This window comes from Mirounga leonina, unplaced genomic scaffold (genome assembly GCF_011800145.1).
Source record: "Mirounga leonina isolate KUSES-001 unplaced genomic scaffold, KU_Mleo_1.0 Mir_165, whole genome shotgun sequence".
In the NCBI taxonomy this organism is placed as follows: domain Eukaryota; kingdom Metazoa; phylum Chordata; class Mammalia; order Carnivora; family Phocidae; genus Mirounga; species Mirounga leonina.
This window is the reverse complement of record NW_023270415.1, coordinates 63629626-63655148: the sequence shown is the minus strand read 5'-3', so window position 1 is coordinate 63655148 and position 25523 is coordinate 63629626. Positions and strand designations below refer to the sequence as shown.

Here is a 25523-nt window from a genome sequence, read left to right as displayed (position 1 = left end):
AAGACCACCATGGCTATCAGCTCTGCCTGTGGAATAAAGTCAAAGCCTATTAGCTTGTCATTTTGCCTTCGTTAGCTAGGTGGGGTAGCCAGATGTCGTTAAAGAATGTGATTTCTGGGAAGTCAAACTACAGCTCCACCACTCACCAGCCACATAAGCTAAACTTCTGTGCTTATTGTGCCGATGTGTAAAATAATACTAGTCTTGCAAAGGATAACATATGTAAAACTCCTAGTGTCCATCAGAATAAGAATAGCCCTCCAAGGGGCGCCTGGGTGGCTCAGTCGTTAAGCGTCTGCCTTCGGCTCTGGTCATGGTTCCAGGGTCCTGGGATCAAGCCCCGCATCGGGCTCCCTGCTCCGCGGGAAGCCTGCTTCTCCCTCCCCCACCCCCCTGCTTGTGTTCCCTCTCTAGCTGTATCTCTCTCTGTGAAATAAATAACATCTTTAAAAAAAAAAAAAGAATAGCCCTCCAAGACATTTCTTTTTAGCAGGGTCTGAAAGGAATAGCAACTTATTCTTTTATTGTTTGTACATACATGGATACTCAAAAAGTGGAAGATCCCTTACCCAGTTTTTTCCTTTGGACCTTAGTTGTCTTATAAATATGGTGGTGCCTTGAATAGTCATTTTGAAGCTTAAATGTGGGAAGATATGTAAAGCCCCTGGTTCCATCCATAGTTAGGTATATAATAAATGTTTGTTCTTTATTCCCCTTCAAACCGAGGTCCAACTTTTCTTTCTTATGGGACTGCAATGCGATTTGTAAATCAGAGTACATTATATAAAAGAAGGACTGTTGTTCCTATCTCTGCTTTTTTAAAGTCCTGTCTACCTTTTAAGGCCAAGTTCAAATGACACCTACTTCATGAAGCATCTCTGGATTCTCACTCCCACCACACTCATCCCCTACTCCATCTGGAAGAATAATAATACAACCAAAGGAGAACCTTCAAACCATCTCAGCTGATACTTGAATTTCCTGTATATAATAAGTACAAGTCAGTAATGTACAAAGCTAAGCAGTGTTTTAGCTTCTACTAAAACATTTTTAGAGATAAAAAAAGTTAAGTGTTTTCAAAACAGATCTATTTACTCCAGCTTTGGACAGCTTAAATCTGTCCCCTTAAATTTTCTGCATTTGTTCTGAGGTATATTTGTGTTCCTCTTTAAATATATTGCCCACGAATAAATAATATTCCTTAAAATACACCCGTCTGTGAATGCCCTTTCTTCTTCCGTAATGGCAGCTTATGCTAACAGGTTTGTGGTGACCGTGGAGCTGTTTTCTCCTAATTGCACTTATATTCAGTTAAAACCCTGAAATCTTTTCAAATATGTGTTGGTACTAAATGACATCTGTCTTGAATTAATATGGCTGTTTTTGATACCTGTGGTTGAGTTCCCTAATATCTGTCCATATTACATGCATCTTGGTGTGTTTGGTCTTACTAAATTGCTGTGAACCTAACTTGTCCTCATACTCCTAGATTCAGTTTCCTTGTGAGTTCCTCCAACGTACTTTATTCCTGTTATAACACACAGCTCTCTCTGCTTTGTGCCATACTTTATGTATTTGTGTGATGTCACTATCTTAGGTGGGGTTCCTGAGAAGCAGAGCCTCTGTCTGGGGGATCTAGCAGCAACTCTGTAGCTTCCCAGACTTGCTGGCTTCTGTTGGGTCAACAGCTGTTTTCTGGAACAGGTGGGCAGCTTAAGAGTTGTTCTCAGCCAGCACACAGCATCTAGGAAATACGTGCTCAGGCTGGTGGAAAGGATCTGATGGGACCCAGCAGCATCCATTAGAGTTACCCATGATTTGAATTGTTGAGTATGGAAACTACCTATTGCTTATTTTGGTAGTCTCTATAAACCTGGCCCCATGTCTTGTGCCATAAAGGTGTTAGTTTGTGGACTTGAATTACCAAGGTCTGGAGTAAATATCTTCCAGTGTGTACCCATTCCAGTCCACTGCCATTTGTAATAACAGATACCAGTAAGGAACTTAGCCCAATTCCCCCTTGCAAAGCAGCACAGAACCAAACTGTGTGAGTGACAGAAAGATAGGGAAATTTATATTGCACCTTCCAAGAATCTAGTTGCCCTGTCAATACAAAAGTTGTCTAAGGACCAAATGCTTAAATTTAGAAGAGGCAAATAACTTCCTTTTTTTTTTTTTGTTCTAATTTTTTTTTATTATGTTATGTTAAACACCATACATGACATCATTAGTTTTTGATGTAGTGTTCCATGATTCATTGTTCTGTATAACACCCAGTGCTCCATGCAGAACGTGCCCTCCTCAATACCCATCACCAGGCTAACCCATCCTCCCACCCCCCTCCCCTCTAGAACCCTCAGTTTCTTTCTCAGAGTCCATAGTCTCTCATGGTTCATCTCCCCCTCCAATTTCCCCCCCTTCATTCTTCCCCTCCTGCTATCTTCTTCCTTTTTTTTTTTTTTAAACATATAATGTATTATTTGTTTCAGAGGTACAGGCCTGTGATTCAACAGTCTTACACAATTCACAGCACTCACATAGCACATACCCTTCTCAGTGTTTATCACCCAGCCACCCCATCCCTCCCACCCCCCACCACTCCAGCAACCCTCAGTTTAGGCAAATAACTTCTTAAGACCAAGGAAACATACCAAAGAGCAGACTTTCAGTCTGCTCCACTCAACTCTGGAACTATTTTTGTTTTTTTTAAATTTTATTAAAGGAATAGGCGCATATTGGCTAAACATAAAAATGGTATAAAAGGGTAATACAGCTTGACTTTTATTTCCACTCCCCAGAGCTAACTGCTGTTAATATTTTCTTATGTTCCTATCCAGAAATAGTTGTATATATGCAAGGCTATGTATTTATGATTTAGATACAAAAGATTACAATATATGCACTTCTCTCTACCATTTTTTAAACTAATAATAGATCTTGTAGGTCTTTCTACATCAACACATCTGTATCTATCTCATTTTTAAAAATGACTGTATAGATGTCTTATAATTTATTATTTTTCTGGTGGATATTTAGGTTGGTCCTAGTTTTCAGCTCTTACAGAAGATATTTTTGCTCATACAAATTTTTTCCATTGCAAAATAAGTATCCTTTTATGTGAGGGTTGGTTGTTTTTTTTTGAGGTTTTTTTTTTTGTGTGTGTGTGTATATGTTTTCTTAGCACTATTAACTTGAAAAGCCTGTTCTTCTTGCTTCTGAATAAGGACATAGTTAGAGAATATGGCTACCAGATTCCCTGCTTCTGTATGGAACAATTATGTGCCTTTAAGCCTAAGTTATGCTTTCTCCTTCTCTGCCCATTTGTCTTTCAGCCTCTTCTCCAGAATGCAACTTAAAATCAGAAAAGATAAAAGTTGTCATTGTTGAAAAAAGTTTAAAGTAATTCTCAAGTTCAGGTCATTGTAATAGCAAGTTCTAAATACCACTTTGGTATAGAATTTAAATAACAGAAAAACTGTTTTGAGAGGAACAGCAATTGTGACTCTTGTTCAGAATTTAAGAGCATCGGTATTAAGAGCTCATCTAATGCAAGTTTCGAAAACACAATCAGACTTTCCAGAAATTCAGCCGCGATGTACTTAAAAGCACTGTTGTTGTCTTTTTCCTTGCAGTGAAGTACATGCGAGAAGCCACACCCTATGTGAAGAAAGGCTCCCCAGTATCAGAGATCGGCTGGGAAACACCTCCGCCCGAATCCCCTCGGTTAGGGGCCGGGTCCTCAGATGCCCTGTCATCACAGCCGTGCTCCTTCCACAGAGATCGGAAGAACATCCCCCTCAAGATGTGCTATGTCACCCGGAGTCTGGCCTCTGCTGACCCTGAGAACAGGTAAAGGGACCCAGAGACCTCTGGATCTCAGCCATGTGGTGGCCGCTGAGGTTGTGAGGGCCATGCTTGTGTTCTCAAAGCACTCAGCAGTTTCCAGAGAAAAGCCTGAAAGGGCCCCGCTGAGATAATGTGCTTGTTCAAGCCCTGGCCGGCCTCCCTCCTTCTCTTCTTCCATTCTTCTTCCTTTTATCCTCATGACTAATCTGTGCACTGAGCTTTGGTTCTGGGAAGAGTTGAAGAATTGGATCCCAAGTGTCTTCCCTGGGTGTACCACTGCTAGTGTATGGGACTTTGGGCAAGTTTCGCAAACCAAGAAACCTCAGTTTTGTCCTCTGTAAAATGGGAATAATTGAAATAGATACCTCACTGAGCTGGAAATCCATGTGAAGTGCTTAGTACAGGAAATCCTTCATGAATATAAGGTATCATAATATTTGTTATTAATGTTAGGTGGTCGTAAGCACATCAGCCCCCCCTGGACCTTGGTGCCCTCAGCTGTGTACTTGGAAGTTTCCACAAGAGGATCCTTACTGTAGTTTTCTGCTCTAAGCCTCTCTTTATGCTCAAGAGAGAAAAAGGAGTGGCTTTGATCCAACCCTGGAGTGCTATTTCTCAAAGTCTGTACACAATTTCTCTTGCCACGGGAAAGAGATATCACCCAGTCTGTGGTGATTATAAAAAGTTTAGCAAGAGGAGCAAATATTTGGGGTCCCTGTTCCCCCAGATATCTACTTTAACTCATCCAAACAGAAAACGTCTATTTGGGAGGAAAATAAGAGAGATGTGGAGGAGAGGGAGAGGAATTGAGCCAGTAAATGGGGAATCTTGGTGATCTTGGCAGCCACATTCAAATGCTAAAAATAGGGACAGCTCTGCTGGCCCTTATTTGTAACATGTGTGGGACAGTGGCAGCCCACCCGAGTAGGATGTATTTGGCTACGTTCTGAGTTGCTGATGGGGAAAAGCCAAAGGGAATAGGGACAGGGAGGAAGTTGCCTCCTTGGCTCAGAGCTCAAAGCTTTTTTCGTTCTTTTCCTAATAAGCCTGGCTGACTCCAGCAGCTGCAGGATCTAGCCTGCTCCCCTCCCACACCAGTATGTCTGCCCAGGGCTCAGAGCTGTGGTTGCAGGAGAGAGAGGAGACCATCAGCCAAGGAGGAGTCGGAGCAGGCAGACTGAGCAGGCATGAGCCACTCCAGCCTGTTCTCTACTTTGTCCCGCTCGATTTCTGCTGATTTCCCGGGCCCGCAGTTGATGTTCTGGTTACTCTGGGCCTGATCTTTCCTGGTCTCTAGGTTACCCAGTCAGATAGGTCCTTTCTTCCAAGAGTCTGATGTCTAAGGTGTTAGATCTGGTGAATTCCTAATTTATCAAGTGCCCATCTCGTGCTGGGCATTATGCTAATTACTTCAGATCAGAGACTGTTGACAGGTGTACCCAGCCCGCAGATAAGGTGTGTCTGGTGTTTTAAAGAAATTGGAATTACTGGGGCGCCTGGGTGGCTCATTCAGTTAAGCGTCTGCTTTCGGCTCAGGTCATGATCCCAGGGTCCTGGGATCGAGCCCCGCATAGGGCTCCCTGCCCAGTGGGAAGCCTGCTTCTCAACCTCTCCCACTCTCCCTGCTTGTGTTCCCTCTCTCGCTGTGTCTCTCTCTGTCAAATAAATAAACAAAATCTTAAAAAAAAAAAAAAAAAGAATTAAAAAAAATGGCAAAGAAATTGGAATTACTTACCACATTGAATCATTGGGAAATTTCACATTAGAAAGCCAGATTGCTGCTCTTCTAGAACAGTGGAAAGATCTGGTGAGATTATTTGGCCCATGTTGCTGCAGGCAGGTTTCCAATCTGCAGGAGCCCAGTAGAGACTTCTCCTCGTACAAGGGAATGGATTCTCCTCGTCACTCCTATTGCCATACCCTTGGGAGGTTCTATTAGCTACTTGCCTGGTCCTTCACATTTCCTGCCCAGTCTTTGAATCTGTGACCCTGCTTGGTCCTCTTAACAGCACTCTGAGTTTTGCTTTGTCTCCATTCTGTAGATAAAAAATGGAGGCTCAGCTCTTATGTAAGTTCCAAACATCATAGAGCTAATATATGGTTTTGCTGGGTTTCAAATGCAGGCCTATAGTGTGGGTGACAGTGTCAGTTCACCAAGACCAGAAAAAGGCAGAGACTAGGAAATGTGGCGTATTGTAGAAGAGATTCATGCCTGGGGAGAGAGTTTAAGTCAGTGATGTCTAGGCTTCTTTCCAGCTGTGGACTATATGCTCTAACTCCCTCCTAAGGCACCGAATTCTGTTTTAAAGAATATTTTGGGAGACACCAGGCCTTGGTTCAAACATTGGAGACTTCATCTGTGAAGCCAGAAGAGGGAATGCATTTGTACACTTTCATATCGTGGTCTTCAAGTCCACCATTGATAAGGTGGTGCGGAAGAGCCTATCCTGCCAGGAGGTGAGAACCACAGGGCAGGACTGAAAATGGGACTCCAGCTAAGCCAGAGGGTCCGGAGGGGACTTAAGTCCAGAGAGACCCAGAACTGCGGCTAAGGAGATTGACCTCTGACAATGTACACGTATATCAAATCACCAAAGATGTTAAAATTTTGTTAATTATACCTCAGTAAAGCTGGGGGAGAAAAAGAGATCATGGTTTTAGGTGAGTCTTGACCCTGGTTGAGGAAGAAAAGAAAAGGAAAAAGGAAACAAATATTTTACGGAACTCTGGTTACATGCTGGACAGAGTACAATGTACCAGTCAGAGAGGTGGACTCTGCAAAACCCAACTCGGTGCTGGACCCAAGACACGCCTAACACAAAGGGATTTTCAAAGGCAGAAACCAAAGAGATGGGCAAAGCGTACAAGGCAAATGCAGACAAACAGTGCTGACAAAAGGTACCAGTTTTGAGCTTGATATATGATAAGGTAAAATGCAGACTGAAAGCACAAAACAGGACAAAGGACTGGTTGCTGCTAAAGGCCAGAATGCACAAGGAACATTCACCACTTGTGAATGTGCACCCAGTAACACAGCAGCGGTCTTTATAGTGGAAACTCTAGAAGATGCAAGACAAAATAGAAATGTACTAATAGTAGGCATTTCAACATACTCTCCATCCAAGTGGACAAAAGGTCAGTAAAGATATAAAAGACCCAAACAACATAATTAATAAGGGAGATCGGGATACATCACAAACTTTGTACACTGATAATAAAGAATATATTTTCCTTTCAAATCCAGGGAGAACATTGACAAAATTAAATATAGATTAGCTCACCAAAAATGCAATAAATTTCCCGAGGTTGGAATACCATAAACAGCATTCTCTGATGTTAGTGGAATCAAAGTAGAAAATTATTTGCCAAACTGAAGCACAATAAGCCTTTCTTCTTGGATTTTTAAAAGCTCTTTGTGAAATATCTCTTAGGTCAAAGGGGCGATAGAAACTGAAATTGTAGCATTTCTTAAAATATGAAAATAATGCGTATGTTAAACATGAAAGAGAAAGAAGGAGAAAGGGAGTGTCGTCTCTGCAGTCAGCTAGATCCATGATGGAATCTGGGTTCTGCCACTTATGTGTGAATTTAAGCAAGTATCTCATTCGATCTAAATAACGACCCTCGGTCGTAGGTACTCTAAGCTTTATTGTATAGACAATGAAATTTAGTTCAGAAGGGAGAGTGGAAACAAACAGTAGATCTGGGGTTCCAGTAGGAAGCCCAGTTTCTTAATCATGATACCCGAGTTCCTGTGACTGTAGCACCTGGCGGAACAGCCCATCTAAACTGTAGGGACAATGGCCAGGACTTCATGGGCTCCTGGATGCTAAAACTTGAGCAGCGATGACAAATGCCCCCGCATCTTGGGCTCATCCCCTTGGTTGGTGACACATAGCTACTTAAGAGTTTGCATTAAAAACTCTAATATTCAGTTTCTCAAATAGAAACCTCCATAGAATAGCAGGCAGGATTGCGGCTCTTTCTGTGGAAAAGGTCACCCAGCAGGCACTGAATCCTCAAGAATATGTCACTTCATAAATATCTAAATACCTCGTTGTTCATATTCAGCTCTTTGCTGCCCTGGTCCAGGGCTATATCCCCTGTTCTCCAGACTCTTTGGACATATTCCCTACCAGGTGCTTCGTTTCTGGCTTGCCCCTTCCCCATCCTCTACCATCTACCCTACACCCAGCTAGCCAAGGCAGTGTTTTACACTCAAGATTTATCCATTTGCTCAAGATGGCGCCCTGACCCTTCACTAATCTCAAAACTCCCCAGTATTACATAAAAACCCTATGAGGTTCTGGGTCTTCCCTAAGTGTCCAGTTCCTCCCATCTCATCATTTATGCCCCAGCCACCCTTAAATAATTCACTCCCCTGACAATTTCCTTAGTCGCCTATTAAAAATCAGCATAGGGCGCCTGGGTGGCTCAGTTGGTTAAGCGACTGCCTTCGGCTCAGGTCATGATCCTGGAGTCCCGGGATCGAGTCCCGCATCGGGCTCCCTGCTCGGCGGGAAGTCTGCTTCTCCCTCTGACCCTCCCCCCTCTTATGCTCTCTCTCTCTCTATCTCATTCTCTCTTTCAAATAAATAAATAAATAAATAAATCTTAAAAAAAAAAAAATCAGCATAAGTGAAGCACTGGTCCCACTATACCTAGTGTGTAGATCCGGCCATCATGGCACCCTTTATAATGACTTGAGATTTTTTTCTTATGTGCCTACCTAGATCTTAAAGTCATTAAGACCCTTGAGGTCTGGAACACCCATGTTATCATTTTAAAATCCCAGCTTTCTAGAACATTGCTTGATACAAAGCAGGCATTCAAAAATATATGATATGTTAATGATTACATGGCATATTCGTCTGTCCATTTTTGGTATTCTTACCTTCTCAAACTTTAAAGGAAAAAAAAAAACTTCCACTAAATAACCTTGGGAGTAAAAGGACAAATAAAAACGCAGTTCTCTCCTACCAGGCTCAGCGAACTTAAATAAACCAGAACAACCCATTAGTGAATTTTGTTCAAAGTAACAAAACCAATATGGACTTTTCAAGGCAGCCTAAGCAGTGCATTCTCTCCATGTGGGAAATTAAATTGTCACCAAAGTTATCAATACAAGAGATGCTAACAGACCTGAAGAAGTGTATTTTAGACAAGGAAGCTGGAAGCCACTCCTTCTGGGATCAGGAAAGCCTTGCTAAGGTGGCCATAATGGTAATTACTACTTTACTGAGACCCCCATCTCCTTTGGGCTGTACCTAAATGGGCAGGGCTCCCCCAAGTAGATGCCTCCCCTCCCCTTCTGTTCACCCAGTCTTATTCCTGATGGGGATCAGAACATAGGACTTCAAATTAAATCACTTTCTAGTCTTGGCTCCTCAACATTGTTCCCATATGACTTCGTTCTGGGTTTTAGATGATCTCAGGCACTTCAGTTACATGTTCGTGAACACATGGTCTTTTGGCAACCACCAGAAAAGAGTAATCATTTTACTAGTTTAGCCTTATTTCCTCCTTTTCCCAGTGTTTGGGGGCACACTGTTGTCTCCCTCACCCAAAGCTTATGTAGAGTTTTCAACCATATTCTTTGAACTTGGAACACTATTGAAAAGGCCCCTCTGTTAGTTCATCCGGAATGAAGATTCACGCAGTTCTTCTGTCCGTCTTCTCTCCACCATAAATCCTTACTTGTGAAGTGCTTCTCCTCTTAAGAGGCTCACAAGATGTGTACTTTCTTGGTTCTGTTTTCTTCAATCTTAGTTGGACACACTGTGGTGGCCTCATAACTGAACGTATTGCCGGCCACACCATGATTGACACTGCATTTTGGAAACAAAGGGAAAATGTAAAATCAAGTTACATTGGCACTGTGGTCAGTGGACACAGTTTCAGTGTCTAAAACAGAGGCCCAAATTAACCGCCCACTAATACTGGTGAGTAAAACTCTGGAATTGAGGTTAGAAGATAGGAGTTTGAATCCCAGTTCTGTCACTCAGTCCCTTTCACTTTAGATGAATTACCAAATCTCTCTGATTCCCAGCTTCCTTGTCTATACACTGTGCTTGCTAACCCTGACCACATTTAATTGTTGTGATGGTTTGGTGCCAGTGTAGACATCCCTAATTCCTGGCAGCATAACTGTGCCATAAATGCAACTTTCAATCAAAATACCCTCAGTCCTGGGTACAAGGGGAGGGAGGAGGTTTTTTTGTTTGTTTGTTTGTTTTTCCCCAGCGGAAAGAAGTTTCCAGGTCATCTCCCCAAGCTGTTGAGCAGAGATTATTTTGTAAGACATTCTTTCACAGAGGTTTTTATCCTTTTGGGATTTCTGGCTCTCTGCAGGAACCTTGTTCCAGTTTCCCAAGTCATGGGCTTACAGAGCCTTAACGATCATGTATGTATTGAACTCCAAGTCCTCAGCCCACCCCCTCACTACCAACCCACTACCTGCCATGACCCCACTCCACTCCACTTTCCAGGGACCAGCTTGAATAATACTCACCACCCTTGTTTTCAGTGCCTTCCCACCCATTCACCCCCCCCCTTTTTTTTTGGCACCTGGGAGTTGCCTTTTCTTTTTTGCAGCTCAGCAGTACATTAAAGCCCAAACAAGCAACCTTTTCTTATTACATCTTATCTAGTATATCCAGGTGTTCATAGCAGAAGGATTTCTGAATTTGTAGACCACCATAGACTTGGAAGCTTCCTCACGTAGCTAGTTTAGTATAAAACTAAAATCAAACAAACAAAAAAAGTGAATATTATCTTTTGGATGATGTACCACTTTCATTTGAAAGTGCGGACTTCCCTCTACCACCAGAAGCACCATTTTGGTCATGCTTATTCATCTGTCTGTATCTGTCTGTTACCTCTGTCCCTCCGTCTGTCTGTCTATTGCCTCTATCTACTATAGCCTGTATCACATAGCTGTTATCTATCTCTTCTTGCTTCTTACCTAGACAACCCCTAGTGAAATATTCTTATTACTATAGAAGGATATGCATAAAAAGAGAGATGATCTTGGTGTTTGATTCAACAGCACTCACATTCTGCTTTTAAGAAATACAGGAAGTGAAATACATAGTAACAAGTTCAACAATTTGTTTAAAAGTGGTTGGGAAAGGAAAGTTCAGAGAGGTTGGGCTGAATTAGTCAAAAATCTGAAAAAGGAAATAAAGCCCTAAATAGTTGTTCTTTTTTAAGTGTACATAGTTAGGCAAAGGAAGGGGGCATGGCTTTGGCGTTCATAACAGACCTAAGAAAATAGATAAGATACTCCTCTTCAAAAGTTATTTTAAATGAAAGTTTAAATGTTATTAAAACAATAAAGACAGATAGGTTAAAAATCAAATAGATCTAAAAGATTTATTATTAAAAATCAGTGGGTGTTTATCACTCATTTTGAAACCTATTTGTAAACTAATTGAAAGACTCATATCTGAGATCTCGGAAATGTTCTCATATTATGTATTTGGCAATGTCCTCCTCTGTTTTCTTTGTTCTCTCTCTCTCTGCATCCCCTGTTGGAAAGATGACCTCCTGGATTGATTTTCTAAGTCTGTTTCTTTCTCTCTTACTTCTGTCACATTTTTTTCTTCTTACTTTATTTTTGTGACACTTTTCGTGAATATAGTGTGTTTAAATTTCAGCTATTTTAGTTCTTTGAATGTTCCCTTTTAATGGAATTTTGTTCTTGTTTTCTGGATACTGTATTTTCCTCTTAATTCGTGGAGACTATTAATTAGTTTTGTTTTCTTTGTGCTCTTTGTCTCTCCTATTATTATTATTATTTTGTCTGTTTCTCTGGATCTTCATCTGACTTGCTGGAGTTTTCCTCAAATGTTTGGTGATCTTTTGCTAGCTGCTCGTTTTTTACATTGAAGGATGAAGAAGCCTATTGGAACCTGTGGGTTCCAATCCACATCCTCCCGTGTGTGGGGAGAGGGGTTATCAGTTGGTGGGAATTTAGGTACAGTTACTGTTTGGCAAGTCAGCCTTACCAAGAGACCTCTTCCAATTCTGCAAATGTTGGTGTTAGGAACTTTTGTCTGGGTCCATTGAGTTACTGAGGAAAATTATCCAGTCTTTGGGTGTGGTTGGTGGGAGACCACCCGGTTGAAAGCTTTATGAGAGTCTCACCACTCAGCTTGCAAACCTCCCATAGGACCCTGTTTCCAGCCCTGAATCACCCTTAACTCTCTCTCGGGAGGTTCCAAGCCCCTGCAGGTGTACAGAGCCAAGAAGCTCACACTTCTCTGGAATGCTAGAGAGAATACAAGCCCTTCAGGTTGTAACGTTCTTGGCTCCTTCTTTCCTCTGCAATCGATCACTGGGCTGTCTGTCCTCAGACACTGTCTGATCCATTGCTGTCTGTCCTCCAGACATGTATTGAGCACTCATTCTCTGGTGGGCTTATACATATTTTACTGGGATCTTTTAAGGGAGAGGAGATGAACACGAATGGCCAAGCCACTATGTTTTCCCCCTTTGGATTAGGCAGAGCACGGAGAGCTACAGATACATTTAGACAATACCTCCATAGGCTTATGGGTCCTGTGTCTGTTGACATGTACCTTCTTTGTTCCTAAACAAGACTAGGATAGGAATTTTCACATTGCTGGTCCATCCAACCTGGTTGAGATTTCTTTCATTTTCTTAAATTTCAACAGTTTGGACAGTCTTGACCCTTCAGGGTTTTGGCTAGGTCCTGATCCACCACAGAGGCAGAGTTCTTGCCCTGACCCAGCTTACTGTCAGGGAGGGAATGTGGGCAGGCAAGCCGGCAGTTACAGAACAGTACTCGAAAAGGCGATGCAGGAGGAAAGGATGCTCTGCATCTTTGTATACAACGGAGTGCACAAAAGGTTCATTTTAATGAGCTTAAAAAACATTTTCATAGCCTTGTTATTTTTAAGAAAATCTGTTCCTTCCATAGACAAACTTAAGTATTCATCCTAATTATCATACATTTTTAATCAGTGGGAGATGAATTAGTAAGGTTTCCCTGGCAATGCTAAGCTAGTGAAAAGGGGCATTTAACTATTTTTGGATAGCCTTGAGAAAAAGAGTTGAGGAGAGTGCTCACCAAGCATGGTTCTGTGATTTCATCAATACCCAATAAGATGAGTTCATTTTAGTTCATTCCGTGCCTCTAAGCACCATTCCAGGAAAATCTGTTTCCCCTCTTCTAAGAGCATTTCAAGAGGTTGAACTTGACCATCTGGGTGCTGAGAGACTTTTGCTAATGTTGATTCTCAATATTTAGGTCTTGATCCTTTGCTCTCGATACATTAATTGAACTCCATTTGGTTTGCAAAAAGCTGCCCCAGGATTTTCCAGCTGAGATAATGAAGCCTCTGAAAATAACCCAGTGCTATAATGCAGGCATCCTCTATTCAAGCAGGTATCACCTACTGTGGGATGGGTAGAGGGGGGAGAGAGGGGGATCCACAGAAAAGGCCCTGCTCTCCTTCCTCAACTCATGCATGGAATTTTACTTGCCTCAGGGTGGATGGTTTGGGAGCATGGAGAGCTACAGATATATTTAGACAATACCTCCATAGGCATACAGGTCCTGTGTCTGTTGACAGGTACCTTCTTTGTTCCTAAACAATACTAGGATAGGAATTTTCACACTGCTGGTCCATCCATCCTGGTTGAGATTTAAGAAATTTCAACGTTTCGGACAGTCTTGACCCTTCAGGTTTTTGGCTAGGTCCTGAGCCACCACAGAGGCAGAGTTCTTGCCCTGACCCAGCTTACTGTCAGGGAGGGAATGTGGGCAGGCCAGCTGGCAGTTACAGAACAGTACTCGAAAAGGCAATGCAGGAGGAAAGGATGCTCTGGATGCTCCTTCATGGGAGCACTGCCTAATCCAAAGTTCTGTTTCTGGAGGGGGGTGGAGGATGGGGGCAATGGGGAATGACTATCAGAGGAAGTGATGCTTGTGCCGAGATGCAAATAATAAAAATAGAAGTTAGCCAGGTCCAGGTTGGGGAAGGCAGACAGAAAGGGTATTCTTGACAACAGAGATAGTATAGGTCTAGGCACCGAGGCAAGAAAACACGTAGCTCTGTTAAAGAACTGGAAGAAGTTCGGTCTCTTTGGAGCGCTCCATGAGAAGAGTGTCAAGAGTCTGCAGAGATGGTCATGATCAGAGCTAAGCCACTTCATGTTTGGACTTTATCCGAGGTGGGATCTGCGGCGGGAGAATGACATCACCAAGATCCCTCTGGCTTCACAGTCAGGTGGGGACTGCAGGGGCCAGACTGGAGGCTGGGGGAGCAGTCAGAGGGTTATTGCAGAAATGGAGGTGAGAAATCATCCCAGCCTCTACTAGAGTAGAACAGGAACACTAAAAAGAAATTGGATGAATTGGAGAGATTTTTAAGGACCAGAATCTGCAGGAGCTCCTGATACAATGGGCTTGGAGGCATGAGGCAAAAGAAGGAGTCCAGAACTAGTTTTACTCTGTCATCCATGGACGTAGAGCCATGGTCTAGTCATCCCTGAGCCCTATTGCTAGGTGTTTACACTGGCTCTCGGTGACTGGGACCTAGGACAGCCATGTTTTGGTGGAGGGTGGGGGTCGCTAGAAGCATAGGACAAGTTTGGGCCTTTGGAGATATTGCCTTGATTGAGCATCAGACTCTGTCTTTTGGCAGTCTTATGTCCCTACCTGGACTCTCAGGTGCCGTGAGAGGAACAGTATGTCCTGCGTTTCTTCTGTATTTGCCCTCATTCTTAGAACAGCATGTAGAAATCACTCAGTAAATACAGAATGGCAAATGCAGTGATGTTGGTCAGGGTTGCTGGTGTCATTCCCTGAAGGGTTAACTGAAGAGTGTTTAATGAAGGGACCATTTTCAGAAGGGCAGGTTGTGTGAGCGGAACCAAGGACGGATGGAGAAGCACCCAGGGCTCGGTCACTCCGGGAAGCTGCTCCCACCCCGGAACAGAGGAGCAAAGAGAGAAAGTTACTGCAGCCTGGTGAGGACTGGAGCCCTGGGAGATACCGAGGCCCAGGGAGGGTTTGGGGCATGGCAGCATCCCTAACCTTCCTCCCTCCTGCCCTAGGATCTCCTGTGGTGCTTCTGATTGTCTGCACACAACCGGACGCCAGAGTCTAGGGAGCCTGAGTGACGTGCTTACTAGAGTTGTACTCTTAGAGCACAGAGCAAGGCAAAGAAGAACAAATCTGGAGGAGGCAAAAACAGAAAAAAAAAAAAATCAAGAGAAAGAAGTGCATTTACATTCGGTCTTTTTGAAAATGGGTCTGATGTATATGCAACAAGTGATAACTAGTTATGAGAAAAAGGGTTAACTCGAACACTTCATTTCCTGACCTTGTTGGATAAAAACATCTTGGACAGCCCCAGATCCATATTTACAAGGTCCTGCTTCATAAAAGATGTTATGCCCCTTCTAGAGTTTTGGTTAAGATTTCTTTTTTTTTTTTTTTTAAGATTTTATTTATTTAAGAGAGAGCGCATGCACCAGCAGGCGGTGGGGGGAGCGGAGGGGCAGAGGAAGAGGGAGAAGCAGACTCCCCGCTGAGCAGGGAGCCCAACACGGGGCTCGATCCCTGGATCCTGGGATCGTGACCCGAACCGAAGGCAGATGCTTAACGACTGAGCCACCCAGGTGCCCCAAAACTACAAAATCCTTTTAATGTTAATTTTTCTCTCACCTAAAATGCCAAATCATTGACCCTGAATAGACACACTTGCAATTGGAGTGTGGTGCCTTTTCTTCCCCTTAGAATAAAACCGTCACCTCCACCTCTGTTACGAAACACACAGTAAGGGCCAAGTAGTGCAATTTGTTTTCGTTTCCTGTGCTATTAAATATTCAGGCAATCAGAAGATGTTTCCTCATGTTACCTGGAAACAAAACACTAGATCCAGAAGTTAGAATTCTTGGAGCTGGTTTCTCAAGCTCTCTGGTAATATTTTTTTGTGGGAGGTGTTATGCAATCTTGAAAAGATGGTTTACTTTCAGGCCAGGCCAATCCATGTTTCATTGCTAGCTTTTCTCCTAATTATCTGCATGACTTTGGTCAATTTACATATCTTCTTTGAATTTTTTAAATATATAAAATTGGGGAGATGGTGTTTCTATGTATGTACCGTCTTATGGATTAAATAAGTTGGGACGTGCCTAATGTCTTACACCAAAGTAGGCAATTAGCAAATGCAACCTCTTCCCACTTTTTTTCTATTCTAGAAATATCCATTCCTCAGGAGATCACCAAAGGATTCTTTCAGTGGCATGAAGATGCATTAAGAATTTTTTTAGATAGTTTGATTAAGTGCTGGGAAAGCCCTGGGTAAAATACTGAGTTGAAAAGTATACAACAGCTGTTTGGACAGGTGAAAACCACACTTTGATTTTATATGTTTCTGCCTGGTGCCGCAGCTGTAGGAATTGGCAGCTTGAAGAAGTGGGTCAGTTTGCAAATAGTATCTTTAGATTAATTTCTCCGGGAAAGACAGAGACAGGGCTTGAATCACTAAGAAGGGGTGGAATTTTACCATGGCCACACAGTTTTATAGAAATAGTCCAGTAAGCCTCGATGGCAGAATTCACTAGCCTGCTGTCAGATATGCAGAGAAGGAGAGTGACAGGTAAAACAGCATGCGTGAGCTAGCATAGGAATTTGAAGTAGCATATTTCTGCTGATGCCATAGTCCTCCCAGGATCCTATTGACTTCACTTGATACTAGGCTTCCAGGCTTCACAAGTCTATTATCATTAGGTATGTGCACAGAGTCATAACAGTGCTGGTCATGGGTGACCAGCAATGTAGAACATGGGTTTTGGTCTTTTTTTTTTTTTTTTTTTCTAGTTCTACAGATCTTTCTACTGTGTTCCATCCGTCTTTTCTTTCTTAATCCTTCCTAAAATGAGAAGTACACCGTTTTGAGGCAGATGCTTACAGCTTTTGAGGTCTTGGAAGAGAGAGAAGACCTAACTAGTAATACCAGCATTGAGCTAAGTGAACTAACCAAACCGTTTATAACAGTATTTAGAGTGGCTGAGAACTAATGAGCTGTAGCTCTCTTAGAAGTCTGCGTGTTACGGTGGAAAGAGCTCATGGCTTTGAAAACTGACAGACCTAGGTTTGAATCCTAGCTCTTTGTGATTTTGGACACCTAATTTTACCCCTCTAAGCCCCAGTTAATCCATCTGTAAATAATAAAATAATGTAAGCGTAATAAGAGCCACTTTTCAGAATTTTTACACAGATAAAATGCCTCTCGAGATGAGGGGTGTATACCGTCTTGGATAAGGTTGGCTGTATCGGGAAGTATATAAAGCCACTGAATGAAAAGGTTTACTTCCAGGAGTGTGAATTCTGCTGTGAATTTTGGGAGAATAGAATTTTTTACAGAGTTCATTCACATGCATTTAAAAGCTATAACGTGAGATTTAAAACAAATTTATGCTTGCAGTTATTTTCGCTCAAACCTAGATTCCCTGAAGGTACAAGTTCACTCATTTCAACAATTAAGAGTTCTCAGAAAGTTGTTAGAGGAACTAACAACTTTTATTATGTACATAATAATATGTGGCAAATGTTATCAGTCAGGTTACAGTGAAAGAAACAGAGACCAGTCTAGGTAACTTAAGCAGAAAGGTATTTAAGGAGTTAGTTGCTTACAAAAAAATGGGAAGGCCTTAGGTCTCCAATTGAGTCTCCATTAATGACCCTCAGGAGTCTATAAAACTGATACAATCAGGAAAGTAGAGAACCAGGAGGTTGCCATTGGAAGTACCAAAATGGTGCAGGACCAGAGGAGTGATCCAGGAATCAGGGAACTGGGATGAGGGAATTGGCACCTTGTAATTCCCTCTTGACACCCAGGAGGCTGGTGATTGGATGCCGGCACTCCCAGCCAGCTGCCGTTGCTCCTTGCTTTTGACCCTGACATCCTTGCTCACCAGCAGTGGCCGTCAAAACTTCCACATTCCCAATCTCACGGGAATACATAAAATAATATATTTGGCAGAACCTACTATATTTACAAAACCTTACCTCTAAGGGAATCTGGGAACATGGAATTTCTTTTTTTTAATTTTTATTTATTTATTTTTTTAGCATTCTACATTGTAAAGAGGGTGCAATGAGGTTGCATTAGCCAGCTCACAGTATCTGTTACACAGTGTTGGCTACATGGTGGGAGCTCAAGAAATGCTCATTCTCTTCCCTCCCCGTCCAGACTCAAAATAAGAGCTTAAAGGAAACTTTGCGCCTTGATACGGTTGGAGGAGTTGTGGGAAAGACAGTCCCTTTCCTACTGCATTGGTTTTGTTGAGTTTTGGAAACAGGCTGTTGTGGCAGAGATGCTCACCAGATAGTCCTTTTGTTCCCCCGAATTTCCACGTCTTCTTATAGTTGTGTTGGGCATTGTAACTAATTCTGGCTAATGAAATATGAGCAGAAATGATGTGTGCACTTTTGAGCCGAGACCCTGATGGGCACATGGGTTCTTGGAGGTGCAGCTTTGAAATGGCGGAGTTTCCTTACGGCTGGCATCCCGAGTGACCTAGTGGAGCAGATCCCCACCCTACTCACGTCAGACCCCTTTGGGAACAGAACATGTAATTTTCATAAACTTTGGTTATGTTAGATGACTGAGATTTCAGGACAGTTTGATAACCACAGCATAAACCTGTTGTGACCAATATGATCTTCATGGAGATGTCCTAACAATGCCGTCAAGCTGATTAATATTTACTGGGACATAGCAGTAATTCTCATGGAGCTAGGTGTATTTAGTAAATGAAGTTTTTTCCCTCTCTTTCCCACTTTATGTAGTTTCCCCCCCCTTTATATAGTTTTTAATGTAGAGTCTAAAAGGAACCATATGGTTTCTTTTTTAGCTGACATTATCCAAGTGAGTGAGCATGACCTAAAGGTACCAGATAAAGGACCATTGGGCCTTTTCACACTCAGAACATGTGAAAAGCATGCTTTGTTATTGCAGTTATAGGTGTTGCTTTGGGAACTGTTATTATTTGTGGCTAATGCTCTTCCCTGTGGGTCTAGAGGATACTGTTGTCTGAAAGGAAGTCTTGCCTCTGTTTGTTTCAGCAAAAGTAGATGTAACTAGAGTATAACCAGATCCTGTCCCAGCTAAATTTGTGTGTATGTTTGTGGCCTTTCTTCTGCCTTTCTAGATTATAATTACACTTTGAAGTAATGACCAAGACCACCAACTTTTGGTAAATGAAGAACAGAGACTTGAAAATGCTCTATTCTCTTATTTACCCTCACCTTTACTGGTCTCTTATTTTCATGCAAATTAGCTTCCACTGCAATAATTCTCAACCTTTTTAATTTAATTTTTTTTTTAGATTTTATTTATTTATTTATTTGAGAGAGAGAGAGCATAAGTGGGGGGGGGATCAGGGGAGAAGCAGGCCCCGCACTGAGCGGGGAGCACTATGCAGGATTCCATCCCAAGACCCTGGGATCACAACCTGAGCCAAAGGCAGACACTTAACCGACTGACCCACCCAGGCACCTACAGCCTTCTTGTTTAATTCTTGTCATTGCAGCATGGGTATGAAAATAAAATGATATAATGTATGTTAAAGTATTTCATAAGCTATGAAGCTGAAGAACGTAAGAGAAAAACATGCCTCACTAAAGAATTCTACACCTCCTCACCCCTTTACTGCGGCCCACAAGAAACCCAGAGCTGCCTCATCCTGAATCTCCATGTGTCACCCTTTGTAACTCTTACCATGTGGTGGTTTTACATTTATTTGTGTCTTGATTTGGCTAATCTCTGGCTCTCTCACTAACTCCATGAGTACAGTGGTCTGGTTTGCCTTTGCTTGTCATGCTATCCCCAGTGCCCAGCCCAGTCAGTGATGAATAAATAGTCACTGGACAGAGGTGTGTGCCAATGAAGGGACTGATGAGTGGATGAGGGAAAGATAACACAAGGAAGACCCAGGAGATAGGGCAGAGCTTCTCAGCTTCCCCACTCAGCATTTCTACGGTCTGCATGTTACCACCGACAGGGCCAAACAGATGTTTAGAATTTCTTCTGCTATGATCTTTGTGGGGCCTTGGAAGTTCCCCAAGATACTCCTGGTCCTCAGATGGAAAAATCTTTTACAATGATAGCCTCAGTCAGTATATTAGGTTGCAAAAGCTGTGATACACCATTTCTGAGAGGAAAACGACCTTGCACGGTACAGTATTCGTGTTTTTCAAGGAACCAGGACTGTGACCTCTGTGAGCTTATTTGTAAGAGTTGGGTGGCTTTCATACTGTGATGAGCTCCAAGGAGCTTCCCGGCTTCTTTGTGACCAGTGTTCTGATTGCAATGGCAGGCCTGCAGCTTAGAAATGCTTGTGAAGGGGCGCCTCAGTGGCTCAGTCGGTTAAGCGTCTGCCTTCGGCTCAGGTCATGATCCCAGGGTCGTGGGATCGAACCCCTGCATCGGTCCCCTTGCTCAGCAGGGAGACTGCTTCTTCCTTTCCCTCTGCCTGTCACTCTGCCTACTTGTGCGTTCTCTGTCTCTCTGTCAAATAAATAAATAAAATCTTAGAAAAAAAAAAAAGAAAGAAATGCTTGTGAACCCAGGCCCAGAGGGGCTGGTGGGGAGGAGCGGGTGGTCTTGGGGGCCGCCTTGGGAAGGTCAGCATCTGTTCCCTGGGTTTTAGACCCAGGCCCTGGAGCTAAGCTGTCATAATGGGTCTAGAGGGCCCCAGCTGCAGGCACTTCTGGGAATCTAGCAGAGTTTGTGCTGATCCAGGTTGCCCAGCTGTCCCCGCATTGACCTGCAGAGCCCAAGCAGAGAGGATGGCTTCCAGCCACAGGAAATCCACATCAAGCCTGCAGAAGCATTTCAGTCAGCATCCAACCAGGAAAACAGACTACTCTAGGCATTTTATTTTATTTTTATTTGTTTTTTGCGGGGGGGGGGGGCGGTTGTGCATTTTAAACAGGGAACGGAATGCAGTGAATTGGTTATAACGGTCAAAGATGAGCTGAGAAGCCAGCCCAGGTTTTCCCTCCCTCTTGCCCTACGGTCTCCCCCAGTGTCTGCTGTGTGCAGAAGCCATGTGACACAGAAGCCCCAAGTAATCATCCCCTCGTGATATTGAGCAAAGTCACGGAGAGTGCAGGGAATGGATTTGAGGACCGACAGTACCAGGACAGGCCCAGGAAGGCACCTGATGCATCTCGAAATTTCTAGTGGTTAGCACACAGTAAGTGCCCAATAAATATTACATTGAACAGAATGAATGATCAGCACGCTCTGATACTCAACTCTGTGTGTTATGTGAAGCAAGTTATTTTATCACTTTGAGTGTATTCCTGAACATAAGGGAGAGACAATGTAGGTTCCCCATTTTCATCTTAACAAGTAGACGATTCTGATCTTTCGTGTCTTCCCAGAGCTCTGTGTCACTTTCAAGAGCTTCTGTTCTCATTGTACAAGACTCTCTGCTCAGTAGCTTTATTACCCTGACCCCCAAGACTGACTCTGGAAGTCACTCTTTTGAATGAGCCTTTCATGTCACATGGCTTTAAAAGGATTTCTTTCTTTGATGGAGTACAAGAAACCAATACACTTCATGGCATTGGTCCCAAATATGTTGCTCTAGGATATTGCTTTAAAATATTTAATGATTTATTTATTTATTTGTTCCTTTATTTTTTCAATAGATAATACAGACATGTGGTTTACTATGCACAAAAGAACATGCAGAAGCGACCACTGTTACCAGATTTCCATGTCAAATTGTCAATTTAAGACAATTATTTCCCTGAAATTTCCAGAAGGCAAGTGTATTCATTTCCTATGCCTGTAATAACAAATTACTAAAAACTGAAAGGCTTAAAACAACAGAAGTTTATTCTCTCAGAGTTCTGGAGAGATTTAGTCTGCTCTTCCTAAAGGATCTAGGGAAGAATACTTCCTTGCTTCTTACGTTTCTGGTGGCTCCCAGCAATCCTTGGCATTCCTTGGCTTATAGCTAGTTGCAGCACTCCAATCTCTGTATGTCTTTACTGGCCTTCTCTATGTCTGCGTATCTCTGTATCCTTTTTTTTTTCTTTTTTGAGAGAAAGAGAGAACATGCATTCATGAATGGGGAGAGGGGGCAGAGGGAGAGGGAGAGAATCTTAAGCAGGCTCCACACCCAGCACGGAGCCCGACATGGGGCTCGATTTCACAACCCTGAGATCACGACCTGAGCCAAAATCAAGAGTTGGACACTTAACTGACTGAGCGACCCAGGCGCCCCTATGTCCTCTTCTTATAAGAATATTAGTCATTGGATTTAGGGCCACCCTAATCCACGATGACCTCATTTTAACAAATTATATCTGTAAGGACCCAGTTTCAAGTAAGGGGTCACCTTGAGGTCCTAAGTAGACATGAATTTTGGGGGGACATTATTCAACCCACTGCAATAGGTAATGATGCTTCTCAAGTTACCCCAAAGATCATACATATATGGTGGCAAGGGTGGGGGTAGTCAGTGATTAAAAATACAGATTCCTGGCTCTATCTCAGACCCACAGAATTGGAACCTCCATAGAAGGAGCTTAGAAATCTACAGTTTTAACAAATTTTCTCATTGTGTCTAATCATTAGGTAAAGCATGGAAAATCCTCTTTTAAAATAATCAAGCAAAAGCAAAAATCCCAAAGCATAAAACTTGATCCAATAGACTTGAGGTCAAATACTGGCTCAGTCCATATTTACTAGTTAATAACCTTGGGCATTTTATCTAATCCTTTTGGGGCTCAGTCTTCCTATCTGTAGGATGGCAGTAATAATAATGGTAGCTGAATTGTAGAGTTGCCAGAAATGGGAAGGTCCCATGTATACAGATTCTAGATGTTGGAGAACTAACGGCTAGGAGGCAGATCTGGGACTTGAACCCGGGACTTCCAAGTCCATGTCCATTGTGCAGTTGCTACTGAAACCTGTCTTGCTTTTGACTTCACAGACGAATTGTACATAGGAGTCCTTTAAAGAGCTAGTTTCTCTCAAGGAATATTAAATTTGATTCTGTTCACAAGGCCATAATATATGCACACGTACCAGAAAGTACTTAGTGAATAGAGCACTGTGTAATTTGACACCTTGGTGACACATTCTACTTAGAATCATCTACTTACCTCGCTACCTCCTAACCCCTAACAGATCTGTTGCTCAAGCTACCAGTCATCCTCAATCATCACACAGATATTACCTGCTCTGGGCAGTCTTTCCTGTCTCCATCCCTCCAGATAGAATCATTGCTATTATTATTCTGAGAAACCCTAACCATCATTTTTTTTTTCGGCTTTTGCTATACTAAGACCAAGGCAGTAAAGTGACAGGACTGGGCTTTGAGCCCAGCCCTTTCTGACTCCAAAGCTCATGTGACATAGAATTATCACTGTACCCTCTCTCTCTCTCTCTCTTCAAACCCCTCCCAGTGTTATCCTAACCATTCTGTATGCAGGGAGGGAAAGAAAGCCTATTTCTTCCACTGAACTGTGACCCCTTCCAGTCATTCATTCTAAAGCAAAAAACCTGTCTCATTCGTTGGTGTGTCTTGAAGTCTCGAACAATGTTTCTCAAAGTGCGATCCCAGACTGGAAGCATCAGCATCACCCGGAAATTTGTTAGAAATACAAATTCTCAGAGGTCTTTATGTGGGACCCAGTGATCTATAGTTCAACAAGCCCTACAGGTGATTCTGATGCACACTGAAGTCTGAGAACCACTGTAGGATGACATCCCCTCCCAGCTGCTTTCCAAAACACAGATTCTCAGACGTCTGTGTACTCTTTTTTTTAAAAGATTTTATTTATTTATTTGAGAGAGAGAATGAGAGACAGAGAGCACGAGAGGGAAGAGGGTCAGAGGGAGGAGCAGACTCCCTGCTGAGCAGGGAGCCCGATGCGGGACTCGATCCCGGGACTCCGGGATCACGACCTGAGCTGAAGGCAGTCGCCTAACCAACTGAGCCACCCAGGTGCCCACGTCTGTGTACTTCTAACAACCATTGCTGAAGCAGCTTGATAGCATGCATGGCATTCACATTATCATTGCTTGCTTCTCTCTCTGAACTGATGCCTTTTTGCAGGGGTTTGATCTAGTGCATACTTAATAGCCAGGACCTTATGCAATGCCTGACACATAGTAGGTGTTCAATGCACGTCTGCCAAAGAATGCATGAATTCATGTGTACAGGGAAGCTAGACCTGTACTTTCGGGAACATGATACATTTTTAGGATCTGGAAGGAACCGTAGAGAGCAGTTTATATCAGAGTAAACTGAAGCTCAATTGAGAAGGTTCCCAGGTTAAGACAGTGACGTAGTAGAAAAATGAAACATGAATGAGGTCTCAGTATCTTCCAGCTCCTTGCGACTCAAAGTGTGTTATAGACAACAAGCAGCAATGCATCACCTGATAGTTTGTGAGAGATACTGAACCTTAGGCCCCACTCCAGGCCTGTTGAACCAGAGTCTGCCTTTTAATATGATCCATCTCATTACAGTTTGAGAGGCACTTTCATTTTGACTCGATCACTGGGCTTTCACCAAACTAATCTCTCCTCCTTTAGTCAAATGTCCTTTTTTAATTTTTTTGGTTTGTTTTCTAGAGCTGAAATTCAATTTCCTAGTGAATCCACAGGTGTGAGGAATTTATTAAGGAGGGGGTGGTGTTGGGAAAATTAATTAAATTCACCCAGTGCCTTGGAAATAAAGCTTTAACAAATGATGAGGGGGGCACCTGGGTGGCTCAGTTGTTGGGCGTCTGCCTTCGGCTCAGGTCATGATCCCGGGGTCCTGGGATTGAGCCCCACGTTGGGCTCCCTGCTCGGCGGGAAGCCTGCTTCTCCCTCTCCCACTCCCCCTGCTTGTGTTCCCTCTCTCGCTATATCTCTCTCTGTCAAATAAATAAAAATCTTTAAAAAAAAAAAAAAAACAAATGATGAGGAAAAGTTCCTTCAGCGCAGATGGGATAACTGATTTCTCATTTAGAATAGCACCCACCCTGGTTCAGATCCAGGCAAAACATCAGCTGCTCCAGCTCATGAAAGGTCAGCATATTGCTTCGAATGACTTTTATGAAATGCTCATCTAAAAATTGGAAGCACTGTGGAGATGGTCATATGTAATCCAACTCCTTGATGTCATCAACCTTATACCTTTACCCCAGCCTGCTTTGGTCCCTGAAATTCTTGGAGGCAGGGGGACATTTAAGGCTTTATCTCCTCCTATCTGAAGTAGAGCCAGCTTTCTATCCTGGTTATGGGAGCAGAGTCATAGCATGAACTAGAGGAGTCAACAGCTCATCAGCATAAACCATTTCCCTATAGAGTTTCAACTTCTGCCCCTAAGTCTAAGCCTAAGGGCTGCTTAAAATTAGCAGAATCCTGTGACTCGAGGTTCTTATTTCCTCCAGCTGTCCTTTTTGCATAAGTAGTGATGGTGTTGGCAGGCGCCATTCAAAAAGAGGGAGTGTTAAGAGCACGGATAATATACAAGCCCGATAATCGGTTCCTTCCAAAGTTGTTTGCTGTATCTGGACACTGATGCCAGGAAGGCAGAGCCCCTTTTGGGCAGGTTCATCTTTATAAACACAGTAGCTTATAAATGCCTTTGAACTGACATGAAGTGAGTATGGTCTAATC

General features: G+C 42.9%; 1 protein-coding gene across 1 annotated transcript in view; it reads left to right on the top strand.

Annotated features, from left to right (window-relative positions):
* SNTB1 (syntrophin beta 1) overlaps positions 1–25523 on the top strand; it is a 228089-nt gene that overhangs the window by 97068 nt on the left and 105498 nt on the right. Inside the window, exon 2 of the mRNA XM_035011838.1 lies at positions 3633–3849. Within this exon, the coding sequence (XP_034867729.1) occupies positions 3633–3849 (217 nt within the window). The remainder of the gene's footprint in view (positions 1–3632; positions 3850–25523) is intronic.